The following is a 26571-nucleotide window of genomic DNA, read 5'->3' as shown; positions in this document are numbered from 1 at the left end:
TCTTGTTTATCTGCCGACCCCACTACACGACACAACCCTCTGTTAAACAGAAGCTGGTCAACATTAATGTAAAAGAAATGATCTATAGGCTGTGACGTTATCCCTTTGGCCGTTTATTGAGATTCTGCTCTGATCAGAATAATCAATCATCCTGAAGCAAAACTGATGCTTGGCTTGTGCAGGTTTTGTCCCAACAGCCATTCACTCTACGTCAGCCTTTGATTTAGATTTTTTTTTTTTGCACCCCTGGCCACCCTTTCCCTCCAACCACACACGCACACACACACACACACACACACACACACACACACACACACACACACACACACACACACTAAAAAGGCTGCTTTAAAATGTATATAACTCTATTTATTCCTGCATATTAGAGGGGTTCTTAAGGGGAGATAAGTTGCACCGCAGTGCACCAAAGCTCTTTTCAGATTAAATGCTTTAATGGTTAAATGTTTATTGCAGAGACGGAGCTTTACTGCAGTGAAGGGAGGTCTAGCTGTAGTGATTAAGAGCTACTCGGGCTGTATTGATAGACACAGGCTCTGTGCCTGCCTGTACTCCACTCTGTGGTGTAGAGCTTCTTTCCCCTCTTTTTTATGCTCCTGAGTCTGTCCTGCATGGTGCACAGGTAACAAGCTGGTGTAGCAAGTTGGCCCTCTCTCCGATTCCAGAAAACCAGCTGAGTGATAAATGACACTCGGGCTCTCTCAGAGTCCTGCAAGACAGACTGATGAGGGATGAAGCAGACAGCAATTTTTAAAGTGAAAAGGGGAGGACAAGGGAGGTAGACAACACAGACAGACAACCGTCCAGACAATCAGACCAATTAAATCCCTGTAGCCATGTAGTCTCATTCGATGAAAAGAAATGGACAAAACGCCTGATTAGACACGTAAAGCAAACAGACGATCAGGCCTCAAGAGACTGTTTGCAGGTAGGTAACACATTTTAATCACTCATAGGCAACCACTCAGAGAGACAGACATGCTTTATTTCCTCTGATAGATTACTCTTATATGTCCACTGATGCCTTGCCATATATTTGCATATAAACAGCCAGCTACACTGGAGAATTATTGAATTCTGCCTGTTTAAAAGACTTGTTGTTTTTCCTTCTATTCCCCCACCCCCACCCCCCCTACTTCGTAAGATGCACCCTCGAAACCTCCACAGGTGTCCCATAAGGGCTGCAGGCTAGGTCAGTAGCTCAGCCTCCATCTGTGTGTGCTGTGTTTTTTTTCTCCTCGTCTCCACCCCCATCTCGCGCCCATGTCAACTTCCCTCTCGGCCAGGGAGGGAGGGGAGGGTGGGACAGAGAGGGGCGGGGGCTTTAACACCTGTCTGACAGCCGACGACCACGCTCCCTCGCTGACTTCTTCTACTTATCCTCTCTCATCCCTCCGTCTTCTGTGTGGCTTTTTCGTGGATTTTTTATAGCTTACTTTCGTACCTGTAGCTAAAGCCACGTCGTTTGTTGCTCCTCTTGTCTCTCTCCTCTCATCTCTTCGTCTTTGGCTCGGCCTCCTCTCATTTTGTCTCTGCCTCATTCTCTTCTTTGTCCGTGGATGTCAGATCAAGTCTTTTATCCTTCGCTCCTTGTTCTGTGTCTGTGAATATGTGTCAAGCGTTCTGTGTAGAGGTTCTTCTCGTGCTGTATACTGGTGATATGATGTGTTCCCTCTCCTGTCAAACACTATATCAGATCAGGCGATCATTCACCATTTCACGGTCATGACGCCATTTGTCGACGTTCCCTAAATGTTTTTGTCCTTCTGTATTGGTATGAAGTAAATTTATTGACTTTTTAAAGGCCCATGCACACACCAAACAGGATAATCTACTGTATGTTACCACCGAGGGACATTTTTCACACACAAACATATTGTAAATTGAGTTAAGACCTGCAGAAACACACACAAACTTCCACATACACAAAACATAATATACTCTCTAAATGATTGGAACTGATGAGCCGTCAGCGGCTGCTCGGGCTCACAGTGAGGTCTTAATTTATAGAAGTGTCGTTATCACATGTGATTTACTGATGTGTACACTCCCATGTGCTTTCACATGTACAGAAGCCTACACACACACACACACACACACACACACACACACACACGCAAACACACACACTCCCATTCTCCTCACCCTGCCTGTGATGGATGGATGATGAAGGGACCTGTCCCAGGAATTGATTGCCCCACTCCAGGGGGTAGGTGAGTCGGGGACTGATGGTCAGGATGATGTACAGTTGAGGTGAACTCTCCCCTCATGGGGGTCACTGTACTCACTTTAGTCTTTCTTTGAACTCTCTGCTACACTTGTCTTTTCATCATAAAAAGAGCCCACGCACCAGTTATACATCTTATATAAATACACCACATCTGCTGTTAATGTTCAAGACCGTTCTGGCTTGAAACTTGGAAAATGTTCCGCTTTTACCAAGTTTGAAAATGTTTTCTTCTGCCAAATCATTTGGGAGTTTATGCGCCAGAATTGACTGCACATAATTTGCACGACCCCTAAGTTTGGTTGTGACCTTGAAGGAAAGTCAGGCAAACTCGCGTTTTGACTCTAATCCCGAAGAAAGCTTTTGTTCAGCTACTGAGTGTTTGTTTAGGCAAAATGAAATGAAACTGAGCACCAGTTTAACTGTAACAAAACGCATAATTTGTTTCTTTTGTCAGGCAGAATAAACAAAAGGCTTAGTTACATCCAGCATCTGAGCTGCTGTCTCATTTCAATGGCGCTTGTCTTAAAGAAATCTCTGCCAGTGCAAGAACAACACATTTTTACTCAGCTGTACAGCTTCATTGTAAATATAACTGTTTTAGTGACGCTCACATGCTTTGGTCTTTTATTTGCACTCAGACTGGGTTTCAAGGATCTCATATTTTTAAGTCTTGAGTGTTTTCCTGTCAAAAACAACCCACGTTTTATCAGCATCTAAAATGCATGGTACCATCGGACTCTTGCTGCGGCTTGTATACACAGTCAGTCAAACAAACTGTTTTTGAGACAAAAAAAAATAAAAAATCCTTTTCCCTCAACCACTTTCTCCTGGCATTGCTGGAGGCTGAGAAGAGTTCTTTGCCCCAAGCTAATCCTTGTTCCCACCTGCTCACCCGAAGTGTTGAGCACATCGAAGAGCTCATTGGACAGACGCCAAATGTCACAGCCTGAGTGTCGTAGGTCTTTTCAGGGTTATGGCACGTAAAAAAAAAAGCTGTAGAAAGTTGAAGGTTGAAGTTGAAGTGATAAAACTAATAAATCCTCTTGGTTGCGAAAAAACTGCATCAATAATGCTATCAACCTGAAAATACACAGTTGCTTCATACCAAATAAAATCCTTTGGCATGTCAGTGTATATTTCTACAAAATGTTTCAATAATTTCCGAACCATGCAAAATAAGACAATTTTCTTCACACGACAGAAGGTAATGTGACATTAAACCCTCGTTGATTTTCTGTCATGATTATCTTATTGTAAAGGCCCGAAAAAAGCTTTTTCCTGAATTTGTAGATTTTGTTTAAGTTTATTTGAAACTGTCCATCATAGTGGAATAATTATTTAAGAGTGAAGTGCTGTAAGTTTAAGTTATTTTATTAGCAGCCAGCTACAGAGGCTGGATTGTACCACAAGAACATTAAGACTTTTTCATAAATGGTTGTGATAAATGGAACTCTGAAAAATTTAAAATGCTATGATTTATTTGGTATGTTATTTGTTAACATGCAGGTAAGTGATATTAAATTTGTCAAGAAAATGTAAGAGGCAAAACAGTCTTTACTATTTTTGCTGGTACACTCCATCTTCCATAGCCAACTTGTCTTTTTATTTCAACTTATTAAGCACCGTACATTTATGTTTGTGAAACATTTGTTCGTATAACATTTCCGCATTTTAAACAGCTGTGAATGTGCAAACACGTTAGCTAAAGACAGAGGTGTACACTCTAGTGTGTGTGTGTGTGTGTGTGTGTGTGTGTTTATATATGTTAAAGTTATGAAAACATTCTTCTGACATACTATTGGTGGGGATGGGGCTGTGGTTTGGCCGACGGCATGTGTGCGTGTCATTTTGTGTGTGTGTGTGTGTGTGTGTGTGTGCGTGTGTGTTCCAGAGCCGCAGCTGAAAGGCATCGTGACACGACTGTTCAGCCAGCAGGGCTTCTACCTGCAGATGCAGCCGGATGGAACCATCGATGGCAGCAAGGACGAGAACAGCGACAACAGTGAGTGGAGCTCTCTGAACTCCAGCTTCCAGCATTAATGATTTAATGGCAATGAGTCACTTGGTTATGTAATGTATGTGCACATTTTCTATGCTGCACTTTGTCATTTTTAATTCTTATATAACAGATGCCAGCTACAAACACTTCGAAATCTATTCTAAGATGCCTTTGTTGAATTGGAGTATTACTACAAAAAACCTACCATTTTAAAGGGTGCTATATAATCAAAATGCCCCATTTTCCACAGCTGGTTATGTAATAGCATGCCTTAGACGTGTTGAAATCTACTAAGGTGGTTAATGAATTCTGATCCAGCCTTCTTGAAAGTGTACCTTAAGGAGCATCTTCTGTTTTAACCCCTATAAGTGAAATTAATTCCATTCTCCTTGCCTGGTTTCTCTAAGTAAACCTCTTCTGCTGTGTGCACCGCACGATTGTAAATGTCAAGTTGTTTTGATGGATTTAACTCAGAAGCGTGTGATTATCACAGCAGAAATTTCTTCCTGGAAAAACCCTTCGCATTAAACAACTGTAGCCCCACAGCTTCACTCCAAAGCCACTTCTTTGCAATATTTCACCACAGATCGACTTTCCTCAGTGGACTTGCAGTGGATAAATAGTCCCCAGGGTAATTTCTTCTAAAGGGAACACAACCCTTTCGCCGTACAGGATTAGAAAGGGGGAATATCAGTAGAGGCTAAGTGTCTTGGATATTAAAGCAAAACAGGCTTTTAGAACTGTCTTCTGCAGGAAGTGAAGTATCAGAGAAGAGATATATCTCAGCGGTGAACGTTCGCCAAAGCGATAATGACGACACACTCAGTCTGGGATGAAGCCAGACAGGAAACCAATCATGACCTTTCTTCCCTGAGACATCCTGCCAATCTTAAAGCGAGTCAGAGCCAAAGCTGCTGGACCGTAGCAGTCATGCAGTGAAAAAGAACTGTCACTGGACGTTTCTTTTTGTATTTTATAAGGACATGGGTATTCATACAAATCAGCTGAAAGCGTAGAAGAAGGCACTTCAGAACAAAAGAAATGACAAAAGGAAAAAAAAGTGATCCAAAAACAGCATTCACAATGTGTTTTCATGCGTGTCCCTCCTAAACATTGTTGTTTCTTTGGGTGCCACCATTGTGTTTCTGAGGGGTCGACCTGATGAGGTTTTTTGTTGAATGTGAGGGTTTCCCTACCTCTCCGTAATCCTCTTGTTAAGCAGTCCCACTGGCCCAGGGATGGAGGGATGCAGTGAATTATTCAGCCGCAGGAAACTAAAAATACCACCTTCTCCGTTTGTACCCAATGAATAATTCTCTGTATGAGAAGCCTCAAGCTCAGAGACGGTCCGAAGGAAGACAGAGAAGGAGGTGCAGAGGGAGAGAAATTGGATGTTCTTTGAGAAGAAGGATGAAGACAGAGGGAGTGAAAGACAAAGAGAGAGTGATTAAAAGAGATAGAAATGGATGTTGTGCATTTGGTATTCAGCTCTCGCACTGAACTATTGATTTTGTGGCTGGATTATTAGAATAATAGATTACCCCCACCCTTGAACTGCACCACCCCGTGACCTGCAGCATCCTCAACAGCAGCGACAGATGGAATACAGTCATTTATTTACGTGCAGAATTTCAGTGGAAATATGGGATTGAGTGTGATGGAGGAGCAACCTAAGCCGAGAGAGTTTCAATTCCAATGTTTTGTTATTTTCCTTATTGCTTATTGCTGAGACAAAGGCCGAGACATGGGAGAAAAGCAAATGGCACTCTTGCTTTCGTAATATCACAGCAGTTTATACATTCAGGCTCGTGTGACCCGACATATTCAGAAGTAATCGAAACAAATGTGACACTGCTGCAGGGATACGCATGGCTGACTGGCTAAACTACAATTGCTGTGAAACAGAATTCAGTTGATTAACACCCATGTTCAAATTTGAGCAGTTATTAATTTGATTGTCATCAGATGATTGGCTGCAGTAATTACCTGCACACACTGAAGCTCTATTCCTGGTTATGAGAATCCTGCGTTGTCAGGCATTCACACTCAAGCTGTCTGTGATGCTCCTGCTTGATTTATGGGATGCAGCAAGGCTTTTTTTTTTTTTTTTTTTTCATTAGTAGAAGACTAGTCACTTTTTTGAGGGACTTTATCAACTCTTATACAAACACTGACTAACATAATACCTGCTTTTCCATCTTTAGATGTGCATTTCTCTCTGGATTTGGCATTGCCCTTCGGCATTTGAAGTCTGGCTGCCCCTAAACCTTTCCTGCAGGGTTTATTTCCTGCTGCGCCAGTATCCCTCACATCAAATGCACTTACTGTAGACAACCTGCAGGATTTGCTTGCAGACAATTACTGCTTCACCGGAAGGACGTGCGGTTTCAAGGATTTTTCCTGTACTGTCTTGTTTAAACCCATTTTGTCTGGCCCTTTGATGATAGAAGATCCCTCGGAAATCTCTTTAACTCTTCCTCGAACCAACCCAGCTGCTCTCGTTTCTCACTGAGAGATAGGGAGATGGAGATTTTTATTTGAAGAGAATCACCTTCAGAATAGTCATCAGGGTCCACTAACAGCAGTCTGTGCAGATGCAATAATGGAATCCATCAAATGCTGGAGCTGCAAATAGTAGGCTGAAGGAGCTAGCTGAATGACAGCTCAAGTCCAAACAAAGGCAATCTGACAAAGATTATTATTGCAATGAATCTAGACTGAAAATGACCTTTTAGGGGGATTATTAGACATATCTATCAAGATAAAACAGCATATTTGACCTATGATATTTACATCCAATGATGTACCATAAATTAAAGCAAAAGTTAGCATTTAATTTGTCCAGGCTAACATTAGAGAGAGATGCAGTCAGTCATCAGAGCAGCAAAAGGCAGATGGAAATATACAGTGAACACACAGAGGAGAAGAAGAGAGTCATGACCGAGAATGAAAAACAGAAGTGTTAAAAAACACAAGGGACTTAAGAACCTGTGAAAACGAAATTCAAGGTGCTAATAGACTGCCTTTATACCCCCCAAACATCAGGCCCTGAAGGGTATGTGGAACTGCAGGAGTCGACTGTGTGTGTATCAGCCGAACTCTCGGCCCGAGGGCAGAGTGAAGCCATTGGCAGGCAAAAGCAGCCCGTCGATATTTATTGAGCGAAATTGAATCTGCTCGGAGGACAGACCCATGTTGGCACGTCTCCTCTTGTCCCTGCCAGCTTTATCTGATAGTCCCCATCGCCACTTGCAGAACAATCATTCTGACAATACAGGGAGCCTGCAGCACGTTGAACGTGTCCTCGCACCCTCATCAAACCAAAGCCCATGAAAGTCACAGTTCAGTCCTCAGATTCAACAGAGCACACCCACAGAGATAACAGTAATTCATTTCTTGGAGCACTTAGCAGAATAAAATTAGACTTCTTTTTTTCGAGAAGAGATAAAGCCTCCTAAATGATTGTCCAAACATCAGAAAACAACTGTAGTGGCTTCAGACATTCACATTTCCAGTTTAGATACAATCTGGCTGAAAACTTTCAGCCAGTCACGAAACTTTTTGTGTGGTTTGGGAAGTCTTCTGACTGTACTGGGCGCCACATTTTGTACCCCAACATATTAATAACTTGGGTTATCTTAGCATTGTGATATTTTAATAGAAATGCTGAAATAGGAAAAAATTATAGTCAAATCTCCCACTGGGAATCCTATAAAACCCATTGGGACACCATATTTTCAAGGGGTGTTTGTGCAACAAGTTGTACAGAAATATTCAGCTCACAGGGTCTCGATACAGTTGGGGGTGAAGAGGACATTTAAAGACCCAGTTTGACATGATATGGAGAGGAACATTTAAACCTACTGGAAGGACCAAGAAGCGAGACTTCCTGTGGTAAAAATCAGAGATGAGCGGGGATTGGAGAAAAGTCACATCAATCCAAGATTAAAATTACAAGTGACAGTTTAAAACAGCTTCTAAAAGCAACACAGGGATTTGATCATAAAGGTTGTGGCAGATTAATTTCACTGAAAGATTTGGTCACAGCAAGCTGATTGAAGTCCGGAAAAGAGAGAGAGAGAGGTTGAACTTCTGCTATGCTTCTTTAGAAATGTAAGGCTCTAGAAACCAATTTACCCAACTGGCTTAGTGTTTTGATTGATGGGGTTGGAAAGGAGCATTTTACATGAGAGACTTCTATCAGGGCTGTTTTAATGTAGGGCTCAGCTGTAACAAAAAAAGGATGTTATAAACTTTCATGTTCCAAAATGTATATATATTTTTTTAATCAATCTATTCTTTCTGAAACAATCTGGATCCATTCAGGGGTCTTTTCTGAGTTGCACTGTCCCTGAAAGGAGACCACTCAGAATACCTCTTAATTAGAAGCTGTCTTTTTTTCAACTCTGAGCTTCTTCGAGATGTCTCAGCTCTGGGTCTCCCAACTTTAACCACCCCAACTTATGGAGGAGATGTATTGTGTTATCTATACTCAAGGAGAACCTGAAGGCTGGAATGTAGATTGACTGTCATATTAAATCCACTGTTTTTCGCTCACTGAGTAGTAATAGAACAACTGACTACTGTCAGGTTGTTTGCTCATGTTGTAGCATTCAAAAAATAATGTGTTTGTTTTTTTTCCCCGACACCCTAACTTCCTTCATAATATCTAAAGAAAATGAATCCTATATGACGTTTATGTGAAGAAAACATTTTAAAACATATTACGCAACGTTACTCCTTTGATCGCTGCTAAAGAGAAGTCCACAAAGAATACTGCAACTTCTTGTTATTGCCATAGGGGCTGCCAAAACTAATACGTTCAATATCTGTAGGTTTTTTTGTTTTTTCTTTATTGGGTTTTTTTTTCAATCATAACAAACATGATGTATTACTGTAACGGTTAGTCTGGCAGCAAGTACAGCGTTCGTGTCAAATGGAAAGATGAGCAAAACAAATGTTTATAAATAAAAAGATGAATTATACACATCGACATACACATGCGCAAATGTAGAAACACGCACAACACATGCTGAGACAATAACCTACTACTTCATGTTTGTTTGTTTTTAAAACGTTTAATACAGATTAATACTTTGCAACTGTTGAACTAACTTTTTTTCTTCTGGCTGCACACTTGTTATGCTGTTGAATTCAGAGCTGTTCTGTTCAAATTGGCCACACACATGACGTCATTTCAATACGTGAGTAAGCAACAAATCATGAAAAGTGCCGTCTGATTTTATTTCATCTGGACAGGTAGCTGTTTACTCAAAAAAAAAAAAAAAAAAGGTTTGCCTAATATGCTCTGCAAACTTTTTTGTATCATTTCAGTTCTCTTCCATCAAAAAGTTTCAGCTTTCAGGTAAAACATTCAAGCATAACCGTCACACTTTGGTGCGTAAGTGTTTCCATTGTCTATGTGCAGTTCAAGGCGACAGATAGACCACAGCCTCTGATCTCTTTTCTGTGGCTAAGACTCTATATTGTCCTCTTCTCTCTTTTCTGTCTGATGTTTCTCTTTTGTCTCAGCCCCTTTGGATCTGTCTGTGTGACCCTCTCTCTCTCTCTCCCTCTCTCTGTCTTTGTCTCTGCAGCTCTGTTTAATCTTATTCCTGTGGGTCTGAGAGTGGTGGCCATCCAGGGAGTGAAGAGTGGCTCCTACATTGGCATGAATGGCGAGGGCATGCTCTACAGCTCGGTAAGACACTGTTAAGATGTACATTTGTGTACGTGTGTGTATTTGTTTGTTTACACGGGTCGTGTTTTGTTCTGTTTGCTGTCTCTTTTAATATCCTGCCGCAGTAAAGACTCAGCCCTATAAACCCCTTTCATCTTGGTTCTATTCGAGAGCTCTTCAGATGTGCCTTTGTGTTGCCGTGCAGCACTCATTGCCCCACTCTTTGTGGCTGAAGCAGTACTGTGCATGTTTTACATTTCATTTGACATCAAGTTCAGTCCTCAGCCCTTTTTAAAATGGCCTCTTTATTTTTTATGGGCTACTAACGCAGACTCGTCTTGTACCAGCTATAAACAGAAATTCCTCTAAATGTAAATGTCTATTGATGTGGATGCTGTGTCTTTGTTCAACCCTCATCCTGATATCTGCTCAGGATCTTTTTGTAGTGAAGGGTTCCACTGCCGAAGTTGTATTTTCCTTAATGCAATCAAGTAGTAATATGTCAAATATATTTTTTTAATGATTATGAAAGTCTTGCTCTTGGCCTGAAAAACACACAACAATCCCACCACATTAGCAGAATAACTCCTTTGAGAATATAAACATCATTTTAAGATCCAGTGGAGTAGAAGGTATTGCGTTACATGGATATTTTTTTTTTGCAGAGTTAATGAGAAGCATATAGGCTGGTGTGGGAAGCTGATGCACGAATGGGGGTGGACACAGTCACAGATGTCAGTTGGAGAAAACATGGAGCCGTAGCCGTTGCATTGAGGATGCAGGAAAGTTCTCGGGCACGTGTGTGGAAATGAGATGCAGTGGGTGAGAGAGTGTGTGTGAGAGAAATGGGATGGGGGGCAAATGCAGTGATATAAAGACAGGAAAATATCCCTAGTTGGCATGGTTATGTAACCACCCGTCTCATGCTTCCTAATCCAGTTCATGATAGTGTAAAAAAATGAGACAAGGATGGTTCGACTGTGGAAACCACAAACCTCTGCTGAGAGACTTTGTGAGGTCGGTCTCGCAACGAGACAGCTTCGATAAATATCTGACAAGAAGTGGAATTCACAATCTGCCTCTTAAGGTTTTTTCTTTCTCAAAATACTCATAAAATCTGTGAAGGACACAAGGAATCGGGGACTCTGTCATATTGCAACTTACATTTATTGATAAGGGAGCCGCTTTGCTCTAGAGACGCACTACAATAACAAATGAAACATTTGATAAAAAGGGACAACCATTACTACAAATGGCAAATGTAAATGCCAAAATAATGAGAAATGTGTTCTTTCCAAGTGTTTTACTCTTTTTATAATGAAATGTTAGTGAGTCATCCTGCAATCAGGAGAAGAAAAAAATATTGTCCCATAAAGATGCTTTCTGGGATTGTAATTCCCTCCCACATGACACACACATGAACTTGCTGGCTTTGTTGGGATTTCAATTTTCTAAGAGTAATTCATATTAGCAACAATTCATTCTTTAGTTTTCTGTTTTTAAAGGATACATGTAAAATGCAGAGCCAAATAGCTCTTTGCGAGAAATGCATGGAACCAAGACCCTCAATTCATTTCATTTGGTCCAAAGTTGTTGAAAGGTGAGACCTTTTTTAGCAAGTGATTTTTTAAATATGGCAATATTTTTATTCAATTATTTAATTAAACAAGTACAGTTCAGCTGCATGAAAACAAATACATTTGTGACACAATTGTATTCTTACACAGTTAACAAGAAGAGCCAAACTTGTGTTCTAGCAAATTAACATTTTGACCATTTTAATTAAACAGTTAAAAAAAATCTGTGTTTGGCCATGAAAAGTATCAGTAACAGTCTCTCAATACAGTCTCGCACTTTTTTTTATTATAGAATCAGTCAAAACAGACAGCTTTTTTTCTCACTTGACACAACTGGAGTGTATCTCAATACCTGGAAAGGTGTACGAGGACGAACAGGTTCAGAGAAGGACGTGCAATAAATGCGAAGGCTGCTATGACTCACCCAGGTAGACTGATTCTATCATAACTTAATGCTCATACAGAAGCGCCCAATTCACAGCTCTGCTATAAAGCTTATAATAACCCTACACCCACACATCTATGTCTAATTAAAGTTTAATCGTGCCAAGACAGCAATCTTTCAATTTATGAAATTGATTCCAAGTTGGGGATGCAGTATGACCCCCCATACACACACCCACTCTAGATGAAATCATCATCTGCGTCATGACTTCATAATCAGGGATAGTTAATGATTCAGTACGTCTCTGTGAATCATTTTACCATCATTTTTCATTGGACGGAGAAGTAAATTTTTGACCTTTCTATCAAAAGGAGAGAGTGTTTGTCAGAAGGAAAGGCATTTTTGCAAGAAGAGAAGCCAAAGCAGTTTTGGATGTACTGTGAAGTCTGGCCTCTCAGATGTGAAGCATGGGAAATTAGCATGCATTGGTAAGCAGAACTCAGGGTGGTAGGCTGGATCACACGCAGGCTTATAAGCCTTGGAGAGGCCCGGAGTGCTCATAAAGAGGCTAAATTAACATGCAAACCACTGGATAGAAGCACACACAGCCTCAGCTTCTGCCTCTTATTTCCATTATTTATCAACACAGATTATGAATGTGATAGACGGAGAGGGGACTGCTTTAGTGTTTCCAGAGGACTCTTAAATTGGGGAACATTTCTTCATTCACACTTTTATGAGAACTCTCCTGGCGCAATCACAACATGAAAATAAGTCCTACTTTTATTTCTTGTAACTTACTCAAATTTACTTTTATGATTATATGTGCAGATTTTTCTTATCCACCACCCTCTCTTTTTAGCTCTTTTCTTCAAGGTCTCCATTACATTATACTGCCTCTACCTACTGTAAAGTTCCTATATGTTTATTATTGGGCTTTCTTTGCCTTTATTTAGATAAGGGACAGGAGGATTGAGTCCAAAATCAGGGACAGAGAGAGTGGGGAATAACATGCCGGAAAGGAGGCATACTGTAGGTCAGATTTGAACCCGGGCTGCCAGCATGGAGGACCACAGCCTGTCTTGTTTTGTCTACCTAACATCAGAGAGCCGAGACACACACCTCTCTCTCTCTCTCTCTCTCCCTCGACCCCCTCCTGGGAGAAAATTACTGAGGGATATGCTCCTACATCTCTAACGCTCCTTGTGTTTTTTTTCTTTGGTCCTCTTCCTCGGTTTTTGCTCCTGTCTTGTTAGTGAGGATACGCGACAGGCTCGATCTTCTTTACGTTTGAGTGGATTCTGAGAAGTGGTGCAGCAACCAGACTTTTCTCTTTAGTTGTTCATGTCAGGTATCTAGCCGTCCTTTTACTGGCCCAATTTATAATACCGTTGATCAATAAGTGGTTGATGGAGCTGTGTGTGAGCAGGACATTATGCTTGTGTGGTGGAGTGTTTAGCGATGAAGTGCGTGGGGGCTGAGCATCCACAATGAAGAGCTCCCTTTCCATTATTTATAACACTTCTCAATATGACCTAGTTTACTGCAGAGCAGTAACCACTGTTCTCTTTAGCTATTGCTCTATGTCTCCATCTTTCTCTCCATGTAACAATGCATCACTCGATTGATCTGTATATTATCAATGGATCAGTGTATCTATCGTTCCGTCTATATTATTCTGGATGGTAATCTATACACATACGTCAGTTATATCTTAGCTCTTTGGTGGAAAAGAAATGTAACATAAAAAACAGATGTTGTTGGTAAAGCACTTTTATTCATTGTAAAAAGAAGTCCAGATTTTGCTACAACTAAAAAAGTGAGCCAAAATAAATGGTGATGCTCAAATCAATACAGAAATATAAATGGTTGGAATAATCGGCCAAGAGAGACACTGACTCACGCAGACACACACATTGAAATCCACTCAGAGAATATGTAGCCACACACAGGAGTGATGGGAAAATCCACTTTCCGTTTATGTATTGATCAAACATCCATTCTAAGGCAAAGGACATTCATATTATATATATATTCATATATATTCATATATCATTTGGGTGCTCAATTAATTTGGAAATACAGCTCTGTGGTCAACCATGACATTCACCTGTCACAGTTATCACCATTACATTTCTCCAAAAATTAATATTCCATTGATTTTAACCACATCTTCAGAAAAGTGAGCAGTTTTCAGCATCTCTTTCAAACAACACAATGGGTTTTCCCCAAGGGTCAACAGTTAGCTCTTCGCCTTTAAGTCTGTTTATGAATGTGTTGCCTAAAACTTGTCCTGAGGCCGGCTTCCAGCTTTCTTTTTAATATGCAGTCATATTATGCCCCTGCGGTGTCCCCAAGCAAGGCTGCTGAGGCCCCAACTGGGAACCTGCATGAAGTCTGTTGCAGGCGCTACTCTTTTAGAGAAGTTTTAAGATAAAGAATAATAAAATAGAGGAGTGTAATAATGTTAGATCCACAGCTGAAGTTTGACAAACATGTAAAGACATTCACAAAGAACATCCTTCTTGTTTTAAATAAGTCAGACTCTACTCTGCCAGCCCGTGTGTTCATGCTTTTGTGGATTTTCTCTCATTGCTAGTATTGTATGACAGTAAGGGCTCAAGTTTTACCTTCTCCAATCAGTCACCTTTTATCATTACACAACCAGGCCCTGAAAATAATGGAGCAAAAACCCACACTGAAATGATGAAGTACTTGGTTTTGAGAGCTTTGGAGAGCTCTGCTGTCCGTCACATTGGACATAGTGTCTGCTAAATGAATTGCAGCTTTATGCATTTCTGTTTTCAAATGAATAATAATAATAATACATTCATTTTTACATATATTCGCTTTTCTAAATACCCAAAGATGCTTTTCAACAAGCTCACCCCTGAACCTCTTTCCAAATAATATGGGACAGGACAGAAACAAGAATCATACAGTAGAGTGGAAACTATACAAATGTGTAGATCTGCATCTGGACAATCAGCTTTCTCCATCACAGCTTATAAACTCTTCATAACATTACCACCTGAAATAAAGTTAATACCAGATATTAAATCTTTCACACAAAAGTCAAATGCACACTAAAAAGAGAAACAAAGCTGTACCCATTTTTATATTGTTGTATCTTAAAATTCTAATTTGTTCTAATAAAAAGATGGTTTATTGAATTTTTTTGTTCTGTTGCAATATATGCATTGAATTGTATCATTATTTATATAAAGTTATGTGGTTTAATGTTACTGAATGTAGTAACAAGTGTATACTCGGTTTACCTAAAGACCCGACTCGGGACAAGAGTTGGAAATTAGCAAGAGCTATGTGCTGCACATCAGTTTCGTGTTTTCAATCCTCTATCTTCTCTATCTTATGGCTTTACTCAGATACGGTTGTATTAATGAAACAGTAGCCATTAGTTTATGAGGTTAATGTTATTACACATTTTTTATTTATTTTTCTATTTTTGGGTAGCAAATGAATTGGTTGAGAAAGTATTTTTTTAAGTTTCATTGTCAACACATTGTACGTAATGGAGATATTAAAAACTTAATACTAATCCTTTTTGATATCTTAAAGAAGTGTTTTTTGTCTGCCTTAAGTCCTTCAAGTTGTAACTGCTAGTTGAATACAGTTGGTTTAGATTATCTTAGTTTCTTTAGGCTGATTCAGTTGTTTTTGGAATGACTTGTTGGCTACACTAGCTAAATTAATGATCCATTAACTGGTGTAGAATAAATGTGAGACTTTGTGATTACATCAGAAGAGAACCTCTCCATCTACATTTCGAGATGGGAAGATGACAGAGAAGCTTTTTTTTTTTTCTTAAATGAAGTTCTGTTTTATGTGTTGAAGCTTGTATCAAAGACAAGACAAGAGAGTTGACATCTCTGGTGCTTTGGACGGTGCTTCATTCAGCTTTACAGTTTGGTAAAGCTAGAGTTTTTTTTAACATTATCTCTTTTTCATTTTGATCCTTGAATGCCACTGACAAATTAGGCGTCCTTGAAATGATGCTTCAAACAAGCGTGTGTCTGATCAGTGTCTTCAAGCACACAGCTTTGTATTTAAAATATTTTCTTTTTAATTTGTCAGGTCTGAATCAAACAAATATTCAGGGTTAGCTTTGATGTAGTTAACCAATCACAACGTCTCTGTGAGGAGAACGTTAGGGTTGCAGACAGATTGCATTGACAACTGTTGGCAAGAGAAGAGAAGTCTTTGTTGGTGGCAATGCAGAAAGATCTAGCTAGAAAGTGTAGCTTTAAAATAGAGTTATTTCTCTATTTCCTCTTAACTAACCACTGAAAAGTTATTGAACTAAGACCCTTCCATCAACTTACTCATTGGTTAACCTTTTGGAGGTAGCGTTTTTCACGCGCGCACACACACACTCACACTCATTTCTTACATTCACAGTAACCTCTGTACTGTTCTTACTCTTTCTTCCAGTCAGCGTCTAATTTTACTGTTACTCATTTATGTCACAGAAAACAGTAAAACCTTCACTGGGTCCCTGGAGGGATGAGTGAGAGAGAGTTGATGTGGAAGGTCAGGGAGAGCTTCAGTTTCTGTTCTGGTGACAAATGACTGGGCCTCTGTGAGTAGTCTCTCTGCACCCCTGCCTTGTCTTTATCTTTTTTTCCCCCTCAAGAACAAAAGACTTTGAAGGAGTTTTTCGTTGTTATGAATCAAAAACTTGAAGTTGCTGGGTGTTTAAGTGCTTCTTTTTTTTTTTTACAATCTGCCCATTTGTTGGGTAAGAAACGGTTGGAATTTGTTTTGTTTTTTTAAATCTCGATTCTTGAAGCTTTGTCTGATATTTGAAGATTGAATTTAAAAGACTGCTAACAGCTGGTGGTTGATATTTTTCGTAATAAATCACCACAGCGACACATTCTTTCAGAAGAGTTAATTGTTTTGGTATCTTGTCTAACTACATTTTATAATGTTGCTAGCACCTTGGCGGTAGGCTAGGTACAAAGAAGAAAGTAAAGAGGTTCGAGGAATTAGTAGAATGAAAATTCAGAGAGATCATGTTTGACTAATGAGGACTTTGTCCATTAAAATGAAGCCAGCAGTTTCTGTCTGGTTTTGGATTTTTCAGCCATTAACCATCTTTGTCTCCAGAGAAGGCTAAAGAAGGACAGGACAAAGCCTTGTTTGAAAGTGATTGACCTTCAGGCCAAGGCAGAGCCAAAGTTAAACAGTGAGAGGAGAAGAAGAAGTGAGGAGAAGAAAGGAGGAAAGAAAAAGTGAGAAAAACAATTTTTCAGTTTAAGTAATGTCTAGACAATCCCAGACCTGAATCTCTCCCAGAAAAATAATGAGCTTTTGGGGAGTTCCATGACAGGGCAGGGATCCTCACTGAAATCAAATCTCTAAGATGCACAGATGGCTCAGGCCCTCGTTCTAAAGGAGCACCTCTAACCAACCCCCACCTTTAACATCCTCCACATCTTTCGGCAAAGTCAAAGGACGCTTGTGGAAGCAGCAGGACTCCTTAATGCAGAGCCAGGGAGCAGCCTCCTGTCACGCATGGAGCCGGTGTCTGATTTGGATTCAGGATGCGTTCAGCCTAGTTCTGTTTGGCAACACAGTTTAATATCCATTACAGCCTGCTCTCTTACTTTGTCATTCATTTTTCCTACACTTCAACCCCCACACTTTGCTCAAGCTCCCAAAACACACATAACACGTCACTCATAAGGGTGTAAGTGAAGGGTATGGTCTGGGTTTTCCTTGTTCAGTGTAAATAAATGATGATCAAACAGCTTCACAGGTGTGACTCCTGGTAGAAGAGATTTAAAATGGTTACCTCTCACTGATGCATGTCATACCTCCCGACCTGTTTTCTTTTTAAACACAGTTCATTCATTGTTTGTTGCATAAATCTGTACCACACTTTACTGAGGCCCAATGTATGCTTGAAATGCATTTTCATCCTCATGAAACATTCATAATGCCTCCAGACTGTCGAAAACAACATTTGTATTAATGTTAGCATTGTAGTTATGGTTCTGCTTTTGTCAGCATATCTATTTGATTTATTTTGGGCAGTTACACCAGATCCATTGATCTGTAGAAAGCGTTAAGCAATCACATACCTCTGCATCAACATTGATGTCATGTGTATATCTAGGTAGCAACGAGCTAGGTATGAACTGCAAATAAGCCTAGGCTTTAAGTGCTGTAGTGTGTGGCATACGTTTACCTGCTTCATTGTTATTCCTTTCCAAATATACTTTTAAATACATTAGCAAATATTAAATTGTCCCAAAAATAGTATTTTGTACTTAACATGTACTGACTTTCCTTCCCAACAAATGTGCGTTTCTGCCCTGTAGAGTCGACACATCTTTGATACTATCTTTGCTTTTGTTTGTGTCTTTGCCTCTGCTCTCTGTGTCATAGAGCAGAGGATGCAAACAAAGCTGTCACTTCCCCTCTGGCATCAGTGTTTATTTAAAACTATAGGCCTACCAAGAACCTTTCGATGACTTTTAAAAAAAGAAAAAAAAATGAAGACCAGCGCCTGTGTGAAGCCAGGTGTCTATTTTAAACCACACTGTAAGATGTGATCTCTAAATTCAACCTAAAATATTTTTTAATAAATGATGCACATTGTTGCGATAAGATGGCTAAAAGATTTATATTCTGTCCCACAGTGTTTGTTTACTAGCTATCAGGTAGACCTCTGTGTATTTATAATTAGCCCCCCACTGAGACCCCAATGGGCCGAGAACAATCAGTCCCACATGTCCAGTTTCACTAACAAGTCCTTCGCCTTTCTCCTCCACATCGCCACAGAATATAAATAGATGTCCTTGTGATCAGTTTACTATCACTAAGCACAGCCCTGAAGTGTGACACGTTTTGTTTAATTTTCCCTGTTTTTGCAGGGGATTCAACTTTGGCTGATTACTTATTCTTGGCAGAGGGAGCGACAGGGCAGACCTGTTGGCGTGCATTTTAATGAACCACGGCATGTGTGTTGCATTGAGTTTCCTTGTGCAGGTGTTCGTTCGCCAATGTTTCTTTTCTTTTCCAACCCTGTGTGTTTGTGTGGTTCCTCTGTGTGTCCATTAAGGAGATCTCATTAATCACGAGAGACTCCGACAACGTCTCTTCACCCCATATTTCCACTCGGTCATCCACAAACAAGGTACTCTGTCAAAGACTTCAAAGTCACTTACATTTCACCCCTATCAATTCCGAGCAACTGACGGGGCACACTCTAAACAGCTCTAAGCCTCCTCATAGACAGTAACAGAGTGTTGCCCTTGTGGGCACATTTGGAGGGGATTCTTCTGTGTGTCAGCAGAGCAGATTGCCTGATTGGGAAGGTTGAGATAGTAGATCACACTAATGTGCCTATGTGGAGGTGTATGTGTGTGAATTTGGGCTCCAGACTGATGAAGAAGGGACAAAGCCTGCTGCTATGTAATGTATCAGTGTCTGCCCCCCTGCCCACTCAAACACATATGTTCACACACAAACACACACGCAGCCAGACAGGCTCAACGTGACCCCCGGCGCCCAGCCAGAGAGAGAGAGAGACATTTCCTATTTGACAGTGTGTCAGCAGGCCCAGATAGACTCGGCTGCCAGCTCACCACGGAGCTCGTCCTGCCTCCTGCTGATTGCGAGACGTTTCCACATCGCCGACCATGTGACCTCACCTTCCCAGAGTCCTTTACACAACCTGCTATGCACTGCTGTGTCCTAAAACGGATTGTCATGAATGCTGTGACTCATTTATCAGAGCTTTGGCATTCCCTGGGAGCTAAGACACACATTCATGTACAGTACTCCTCAAACAGCCCTGATGTTGACTTTAAGCTTTCATGATTCAAAATGTCTATGGATTATAAATCATGTGTTAATTACATAGCTCCAAATTCAAATAAAGTTATCTCATGACACCTAAAATAAGCAGGTCAAGAATGTTCTCTTGTATTGATTAAAGACTCAACATGTTATATATATATATAAACATGTACAGACAACAACAGATAATGCAGACTTAGTTATGCCAATATTACACATTTAACTTAGAATATTGCAGCAGTGGTATCCAAGCAGGTCCATAGCAGTAGGGGGTCAGCAACAAGAATAAGTAAATGAATGTTTGGATGAGTAAATAAGATCAAAGAGAGAAGTTTTCCATATAAATTAGATAAGGTGGTCTTCTTCCCTGGGTAAATGAAGTCCAAACTGTCTGCATTATAAGAAGGTAAAACTTGTAATTGAGAACAGGTTTTTTTAGTTGGTCCAATGCTTCGACATACATTTTCTCAACCTGTCCTTCATTCATTTTCCTCCTCTCTTTTAAAGTTTCCACACACACATACACAAGCATCTGCTAGCAAACACTCAAACAGTCACCTCCAGCGGGAAGCAGAATTGGGCTGTCAGTCAAATGGACAACCTTAAAAGGGCACAGAAGCCTGCGGGAGATATTAATGAATGAAATACTGCACCGACACCTAAACACACACAAACACAAGAAAGCCTGCCTAAACCGAGACAGCACCACTTCCACCAAGACATCTATTTATGACACACATGACTTCCCTGCCCTTCAAACTGACTGGCATTACTTTTTAATTTTGCCTCTTTCAGACGGGAACTATTCAGACGAGGGGGGAATAGAGACGGGTGGTATGGGTGATGAGGTTTGGCAGCCACCTTGTCAGCACACTTTAATCAGCTTCACCTGTTCACTTCAGATATCAGTGTAAAATCAAGATCACAATTTCCTGCCTGTTTAAAGGTCAATGACACACTTATCTTCTTTAAAATGAACACTTTACCCGATTACTGCTCTTTATATTGTCCAGAATAATAATGGTATTATACTGATAGTATATCATTACAAACAGTATTTCACTAACACTAACATTGTCTTATCTCCTAAATTGTCATGGCAACAATCTGGCACTACACTTTGCCCTGACAGTATGTCCTTTACCATTTTTCTCCTGTCATCCCTCCACCCTTTGTGCATCCCCTTGACTTTCTCCTTGACTCACTGCTTTAATAATGAAGCAGATAGATAAACATCTTCAATTGTTCACCACTATTCTAATAAGGTTATCACTCAGTACGTGTGTGTGTGTATCTTTCAATTCTTGTTCCTTCACTCCATTAAATTATTGCATGGAGCCGATGAATCTTCAGCTTTGTAATATTTGATCAAGATAAACGGGAAAGTATCAGAACAAATTTAAGGCAAATTATTTTCAACTGAACAAAAAAAGGCTTTGCATTGACAACATTAATAAAAGGATGGGAAACATACTGAGGAAAAGGAGGGCTCCTCTTTGAAAGCAGATGTTGCCGAAACTAAAGAGTCCCCTCCAGGCAATTTCAAAGAAATAAATAAAAATCACATTTGAAGTCATAGCTAAGCGACCTAAAAGATGTATTCTATTTTATTTTATTTATTTATTTTGTTTTTTTAGAAAGAAACAGAGGTCCTCCCTTGGTTGTTGTAGCCTGATAGTCCACTCTTGGTAATATAAGAATGTGTGTGTGTGTGTATTTATACAGTATATTTACTGACCTTGGCAAAACACACATGCTAGAGGAGAGAGCCAATATTGGCAAGTGAGTGAATCAGACACAGCTTCTTTTTTCTTTTTTTTCTCTCTGAAATGAGACTTCATTAAAATCATGCGTCTACTTTATTGCTGGATGTCTCTCCATGTGTTATATATTTGTGTGATATTTATGTGTATACATAATTACATTTTGTTTGGAAGCGTTGACTCATCATGTACTTTAAGCACTGTGCATGCCAGTGCACAGCATAGTTGCGTTATACAAATAAATTCCTTTTTTTCTTTGCAGGAAATGTTCACGCCGGAGTGCAAATTCAAGGAGTCCGTTTTCGAGAACTACTATGTGATCTACTCGTCCACTGTGTACCGCCAGCAGGAGTCGGGACGGGCCTGGTTCCTTGGTCTGACCAAGGAGGGCCAAGTCATGAAGGGCAACCGGGTCAAAAAGACTAAGCCCTCATCCCACTTTGTGCCCAGGCCAATCGAAGGTATGAGAAAACTTTTTTGGAACAGCTCCGTTTTTTTGTGATCTCGGCGAGCTATGATCTGTTTTCAGTCTTCTGCCATCTTTAGCTTAATATTTACTGCAAACATGGTTTGCAATGAAAATGCGATATAAAAAAAATGCTGACATGCTCTATTTCCCCGTCTTATCTCTCCCAGCCTGGTATAATATTCTGTCCTGTTTCACACCTGACCTTGTCTCTGTCTTCACATCCATCTCTCGAATCTGTTCTCCATTGTCCCCTCTCTGGGCTCATCCTCTCTTTGTCCTCTCCTCTTGCCTGCCTTTCTGTCCTCTCTTTACATCTCCTCTACAGTGTGTATGTACAGGGAGCCGTCACTGCATGAGATAGAGGAGAAACACCGCTCCAGGAAGAGCTCAGGGACTCCCACCATGAACGGAGGGAAAGCTGTCAATCAGGACTCCACATAGCAGCGGGGGGAGGGGCTTCCCATCGGGGGTGTGGTCTCATCCTGACTCAGGGGAGGGGCCATAGGAAAACTCACCACCCCCTTAAAATTCTGGAAACCATCCCCTCTGAAAAGGAAGAGGGCGTTTCAACGAGGAGGAGCTATAACTGTACAACTAAGACAACAAAAATAAAACTGAACTCTTGCCTGTGAAAACCTTTTAGATGAATTAATATGAAACCAGAGGATATATATATAGATATATATGAAAGAAAAAAACATTTTCAATCAGAACTTGACCAACATTTTATGCAAAAAAAAGAAAAAGCTGTGATAAACAAAGAAATGGTGGTCTGTCTTCACACAAATACAAGTATCTATCATTTCCAATTTATGCTGTGAAAAACAAGCTTTAATACATGTTCAAGTTTCATACAATGGGTTCTTTTCTAAATGCTATTGCACTCTCATATGCTTTATTGTGTTAAAGTTGTCAATAACTATGCCATCATCATTATTACTAATTTGTTGATCTAATCATCCCAGTTTCTATCTTGGTTATTCTGACTTTTCTTTTGAATTGTTTTGTTTTTTTAAGACTTAAAAAAAGTACTTTTGTTTTTTCTTTTTGATCCTATTTGATCTTGAACGCACTGTCACACTGCTTGCTCTGGTGTGAGGAAAGACTGAATGTATTTGATAGTTCTCTGTGTTGGACTCCAATGGAAACAGAGTGCTAAAGAGTGGGATGTAATTTACTCAGGTGTGTACGGTAAGTTTAACTAATGTGACTAATAGGATGCTTAGGGCTGTTTTGAATACTCCTGTATGAGCTCTGATTTGTTGTTCTGCTATGGTAGGACAGGATTGATACAAGCAATATAATAGAGAGCAGTCAAGTTGGTCTCTTAACAATAGTAATAACAAGCTTACAACACGTCTGCTGATGGTGTGTTTGTTGGTGAAGAGATCTTACAAAGAACGACAGATTTTAGTTGTAAAAAGTCTGAATCTGCGGTTCAAGGAAAAGCCTCAATATGTTTTAGGTAAAAATTTGTAAGAATTTGTCAAAATCGGCAAATTATTCTCTCCAAAAGCCGAGGGGAAAATAAAGACCAGCATCAGCACTATGAGCCATGGCCAAAAACGGTCAAACCACATTTGCACCTCAAGAAACACAAACCTCTTTGCTATAAGCTTGGCTATAACAACACATGTTGAAGTATAACTAGGACCATATTCAGGCTTTTGAACTATATGAATAAATTGTCAATTAATCCTGAATCAAATATTTTAGAATGTTTTTGTAAGAGAGGGAAAGTTGAAAGTTATATCGGCAGGCCTGGCAGTGAAGACATGTTAATTGTTTTTTCAAGAAGTTCTTCAATTTCTGTCATTTTTATTTTGAACGAATTTCTCTTTCTCAACACTGGTGGACAGGGTGCCTGACTGTTTAAAATCCACTGACCTGACTTGTTGATATTTTTGATGTTAGGTCACACAATCATTTGGGCTTTCCCATCATAATGAAAGCAGCACGTCTCGTTGAGGAACCAGTTAATCTGGATTAAACCAGGTTCCGGGAGGATGAATTTATCTTCCCAGTGAGAATATCTCACTGTTTGTTTTTCTCTGACATGGTAATCCATACCCCCTGGTTTTGTGACCCATGAAATGAGCCGTTTGCTGCATTGTGGAGGAAAGCTTCCCTTTCATAAATCAACACACTGACAGGGCTGTATAAACAAGGTGAATTGACTGGTACACCGCGTACGCCACTGTGTGTGCTGTGTAGCTCATTCCTAATCCCCAATTAGTTTGACTTACTCAGGAAGCCCTACAATTTTTCTGCGGATGGGGCCAGACGTTATGGCTTGGCTGCTCATTGCCCAGCACCCGTTGCACAAAGCCTGGCCACCAGTGTGATATTTAAAGAGGTCAGGGTGGGGTCAATGGTGTTTTCAATATTACAGCCACAGGTAATGTACAGCAAAGCCCAGCCAGGTTACAGATGTGGAGGTAGGAATAACTGGTGCCTAGATAAAGCATGATTATAGCATGACTGCAAGAGTGGATGTAACAAAGGTTTTCAGATGAGAGCTAATAAAAGCTGATTGGGAAAATAGGAACAAAACGGTTTTATGCAAAGTTTTGATCTGTGTAGTTCTAGATGGAAAACATATGCTAAGATTGTGGTATGTACATTAAATAGCACACTTTTAGTTGCACAGAGCAACCACAGTGATACATTATTATGGATCTGGGGCCTGGGTCCATAGCTGGACTAAGTAACTTGCAGGAGCAAAAGGTAAATTATTTTACTTTCTCCATCCCCTACAGCAGCGCAGAGAAATATACAGTAAACTACTCATGGCACTGAAAGTCAGCAGGCAAGACCAGCATATATGAAAATGTTTTTATAGAGGTTTATATCGGTGCAAATGATGATACATGTGGACTTAAAAAAATGCATGAAATTGGATGTACTTGATGTCAGTTGTTGACAGCAAAATGTGAGGATTTGAGAAATAAAGCCAAGAAGTGAAAATAGCTGATGTGACAAAGCAGTAAAGGAAAGCACTTTCTGGGTGGGTTTATTGATGTATGAAAGGATGAGCAAAGGCTTTGGTTGTATGTGGAATTAAGTATAGTTTATTAATTTTATGTTTGCAGATAATTTCCCTGCATTGGAACACACTCATATATGCATTATGAATTGTGAAATGAAATTTAAAAAAAAAATGCATTGATTATAAAAAATCAGAATGAAGTTAGTGATTGTTTAAGAATAAAGACTATGTTACCAAAAATTCAGTGTGTTGTTGAGCGTGACTGTCAGCTGTTGTGTACATCTGCCGTATTAATGTCACTCTTTGCAGCAACAAGACGTGCAGCAGGATAAGCACACAAACTAAATCCATCAACATGGATTTTCTCGCGGTTGAAAATACAGAAAATCCAATCCGTTTCCTTTTATCAATTCACCGGGGGTGATTTATCTTCTCACTAGCCCTTAAATCCGACGTGTCATTTTTGGGTGGTGCTCCTTCGCCCTTAATTCTCCTGTTGTCATGGAAACAGACCTTCAGTGCAGTCTGCAAGGAGAATGAGGAAGAGGAGAAGGAGGAGGATGAAGGCTCCCCTGACTTTCAGGACCTGGCTTGTCTTCTCTCCTGATGGCTGCAGCACAGAGAACAGCAGAGTTAGACGAGGGGAGGGGAGCTTGTTCTCTTTTTCTGTGTCCATAGGGTTGCCTTTAGGTACAGACACAACTGCAACCTGGGGGATAACTTAATATGGTAAGAGAAATAGGACAAATAAGAGTAAAGACAACAAAATAAAAGTTTGAAATAGATTCACTCAGAAATTTGTTTTTCATGTATGTTTCCTCTAAAATGTCTTATACACTGACTACTATGTATACAAGCCTTTCTATGCAAAGCTTGTCAATAGTAAGGCTTTTCACATTGTACTACTGGAGGGAGAGGTGGGGTGCCTGTTCACGCTCCTAAAATATTCGATTCAAAGGTATTTAAAGAAGGTTAGTTTTCCAGCTTAAAAAATTTGAGAGCCAATTTCTGTCTTGAATGCCAACAACTGAAGCAAAGACACCTAAGGCACCGAGATGTTATTTTCTTGTACTATATCGAATATTAATGTCAGCACTCATTTGGAGAAGTGTGTGTCTGACCACCATACCTAACGTTTTAGCTATTTCCCATACATTGATTGTGACCACCTGTGTGCATAACATCAGGTCTGTTGTTGGCTTTCCCCACAGATAAGACAAGTGGCTCTAGTCAGTTTCTTTCAACGCTAACTCTTGCCCTGAAAACAAGGTCTGCTTGATTCAGCAAGCCATTAGCTTTTTAGTCTGGTATAAGACCAGTCAGCCTTTGCCATACATGTATTCCATTCTGGGGGAAACTATTGTTATCCCTAAATAAAACATTGTGTAAGCCTCAGGCAGTGTCCGACATTTAGACAAATATTTTTCTGGACTGGCCCATGAAAACAACTTCAAATCTCAAGTAGAGTAAAGAAGTCACTGAAGTATGAATGATGCATTTTGGAGACAAAGCACGTCTGTACAACATGTTGGGGCATCTCTGACAGTATAAACTATTTAGTTCTGGACCAATGCGGTTAGACTTGAGAAGAACACATCGTAATCAGTTGGATAAAAAACCGACAATCTAAG

The 26571-nt window shown here is 40.1% G+C and overlaps 1 protein-coding gene across 2 annotated transcripts in view; it reads left to right on the top strand.

Moving 5' to 3' along the window:
• The window catches only part of fgf12a (fibroblast growth factor 12a), a 28182-nt gene extending 3008 nt beyond the window's left edge, over positions 1-25174 (top strand). Inside the window, exons 1-5 of one of the 2 annotated variants that reach the window (XM_079347725.1) lie at positions 7-1210; positions 4140-4250; positions 9845-9948; positions 21745-21943; positions 22277-25174. In XM_079347725.1, the coding sequence (XP_079203851.1) occupies positions 4199-4250; positions 9845-9948; positions 21745-21943; positions 22277-22392 (471 nt within the window). In that variant the 5' untranslated portion in view covers positions 7-1210; positions 4140-4198 and the 3' untranslated portion in view covers positions 22393-25174. Of the gene's footprint in view, positions 1-6; positions 1211-4139; positions 4251-9844; positions 9949-21744; positions 21944-22276 lie in introns of those variants that run through there. The other variant, XM_079347724.1, reaches the window with a different exon arrangement.
• The last annotated feature ends 1397 nt before the right edge of the window (positions 25175-26571 follow it).

Source organism: Symphodus melops (assembly GCF_947650265.1).
Source record: "Symphodus melops genome assembly, chromosome: 7".
Taxonomy (NCBI): domain Eukaryota; kingdom Metazoa; phylum Chordata; class Actinopteri; order Labriformes; family Labridae; genus Symphodus; species Symphodus melops.
The sequence above is the reverse complement of the archived record's forward strand: the minus strand, read 5'-3'. Positions and strand labels throughout refer to the sequence as shown.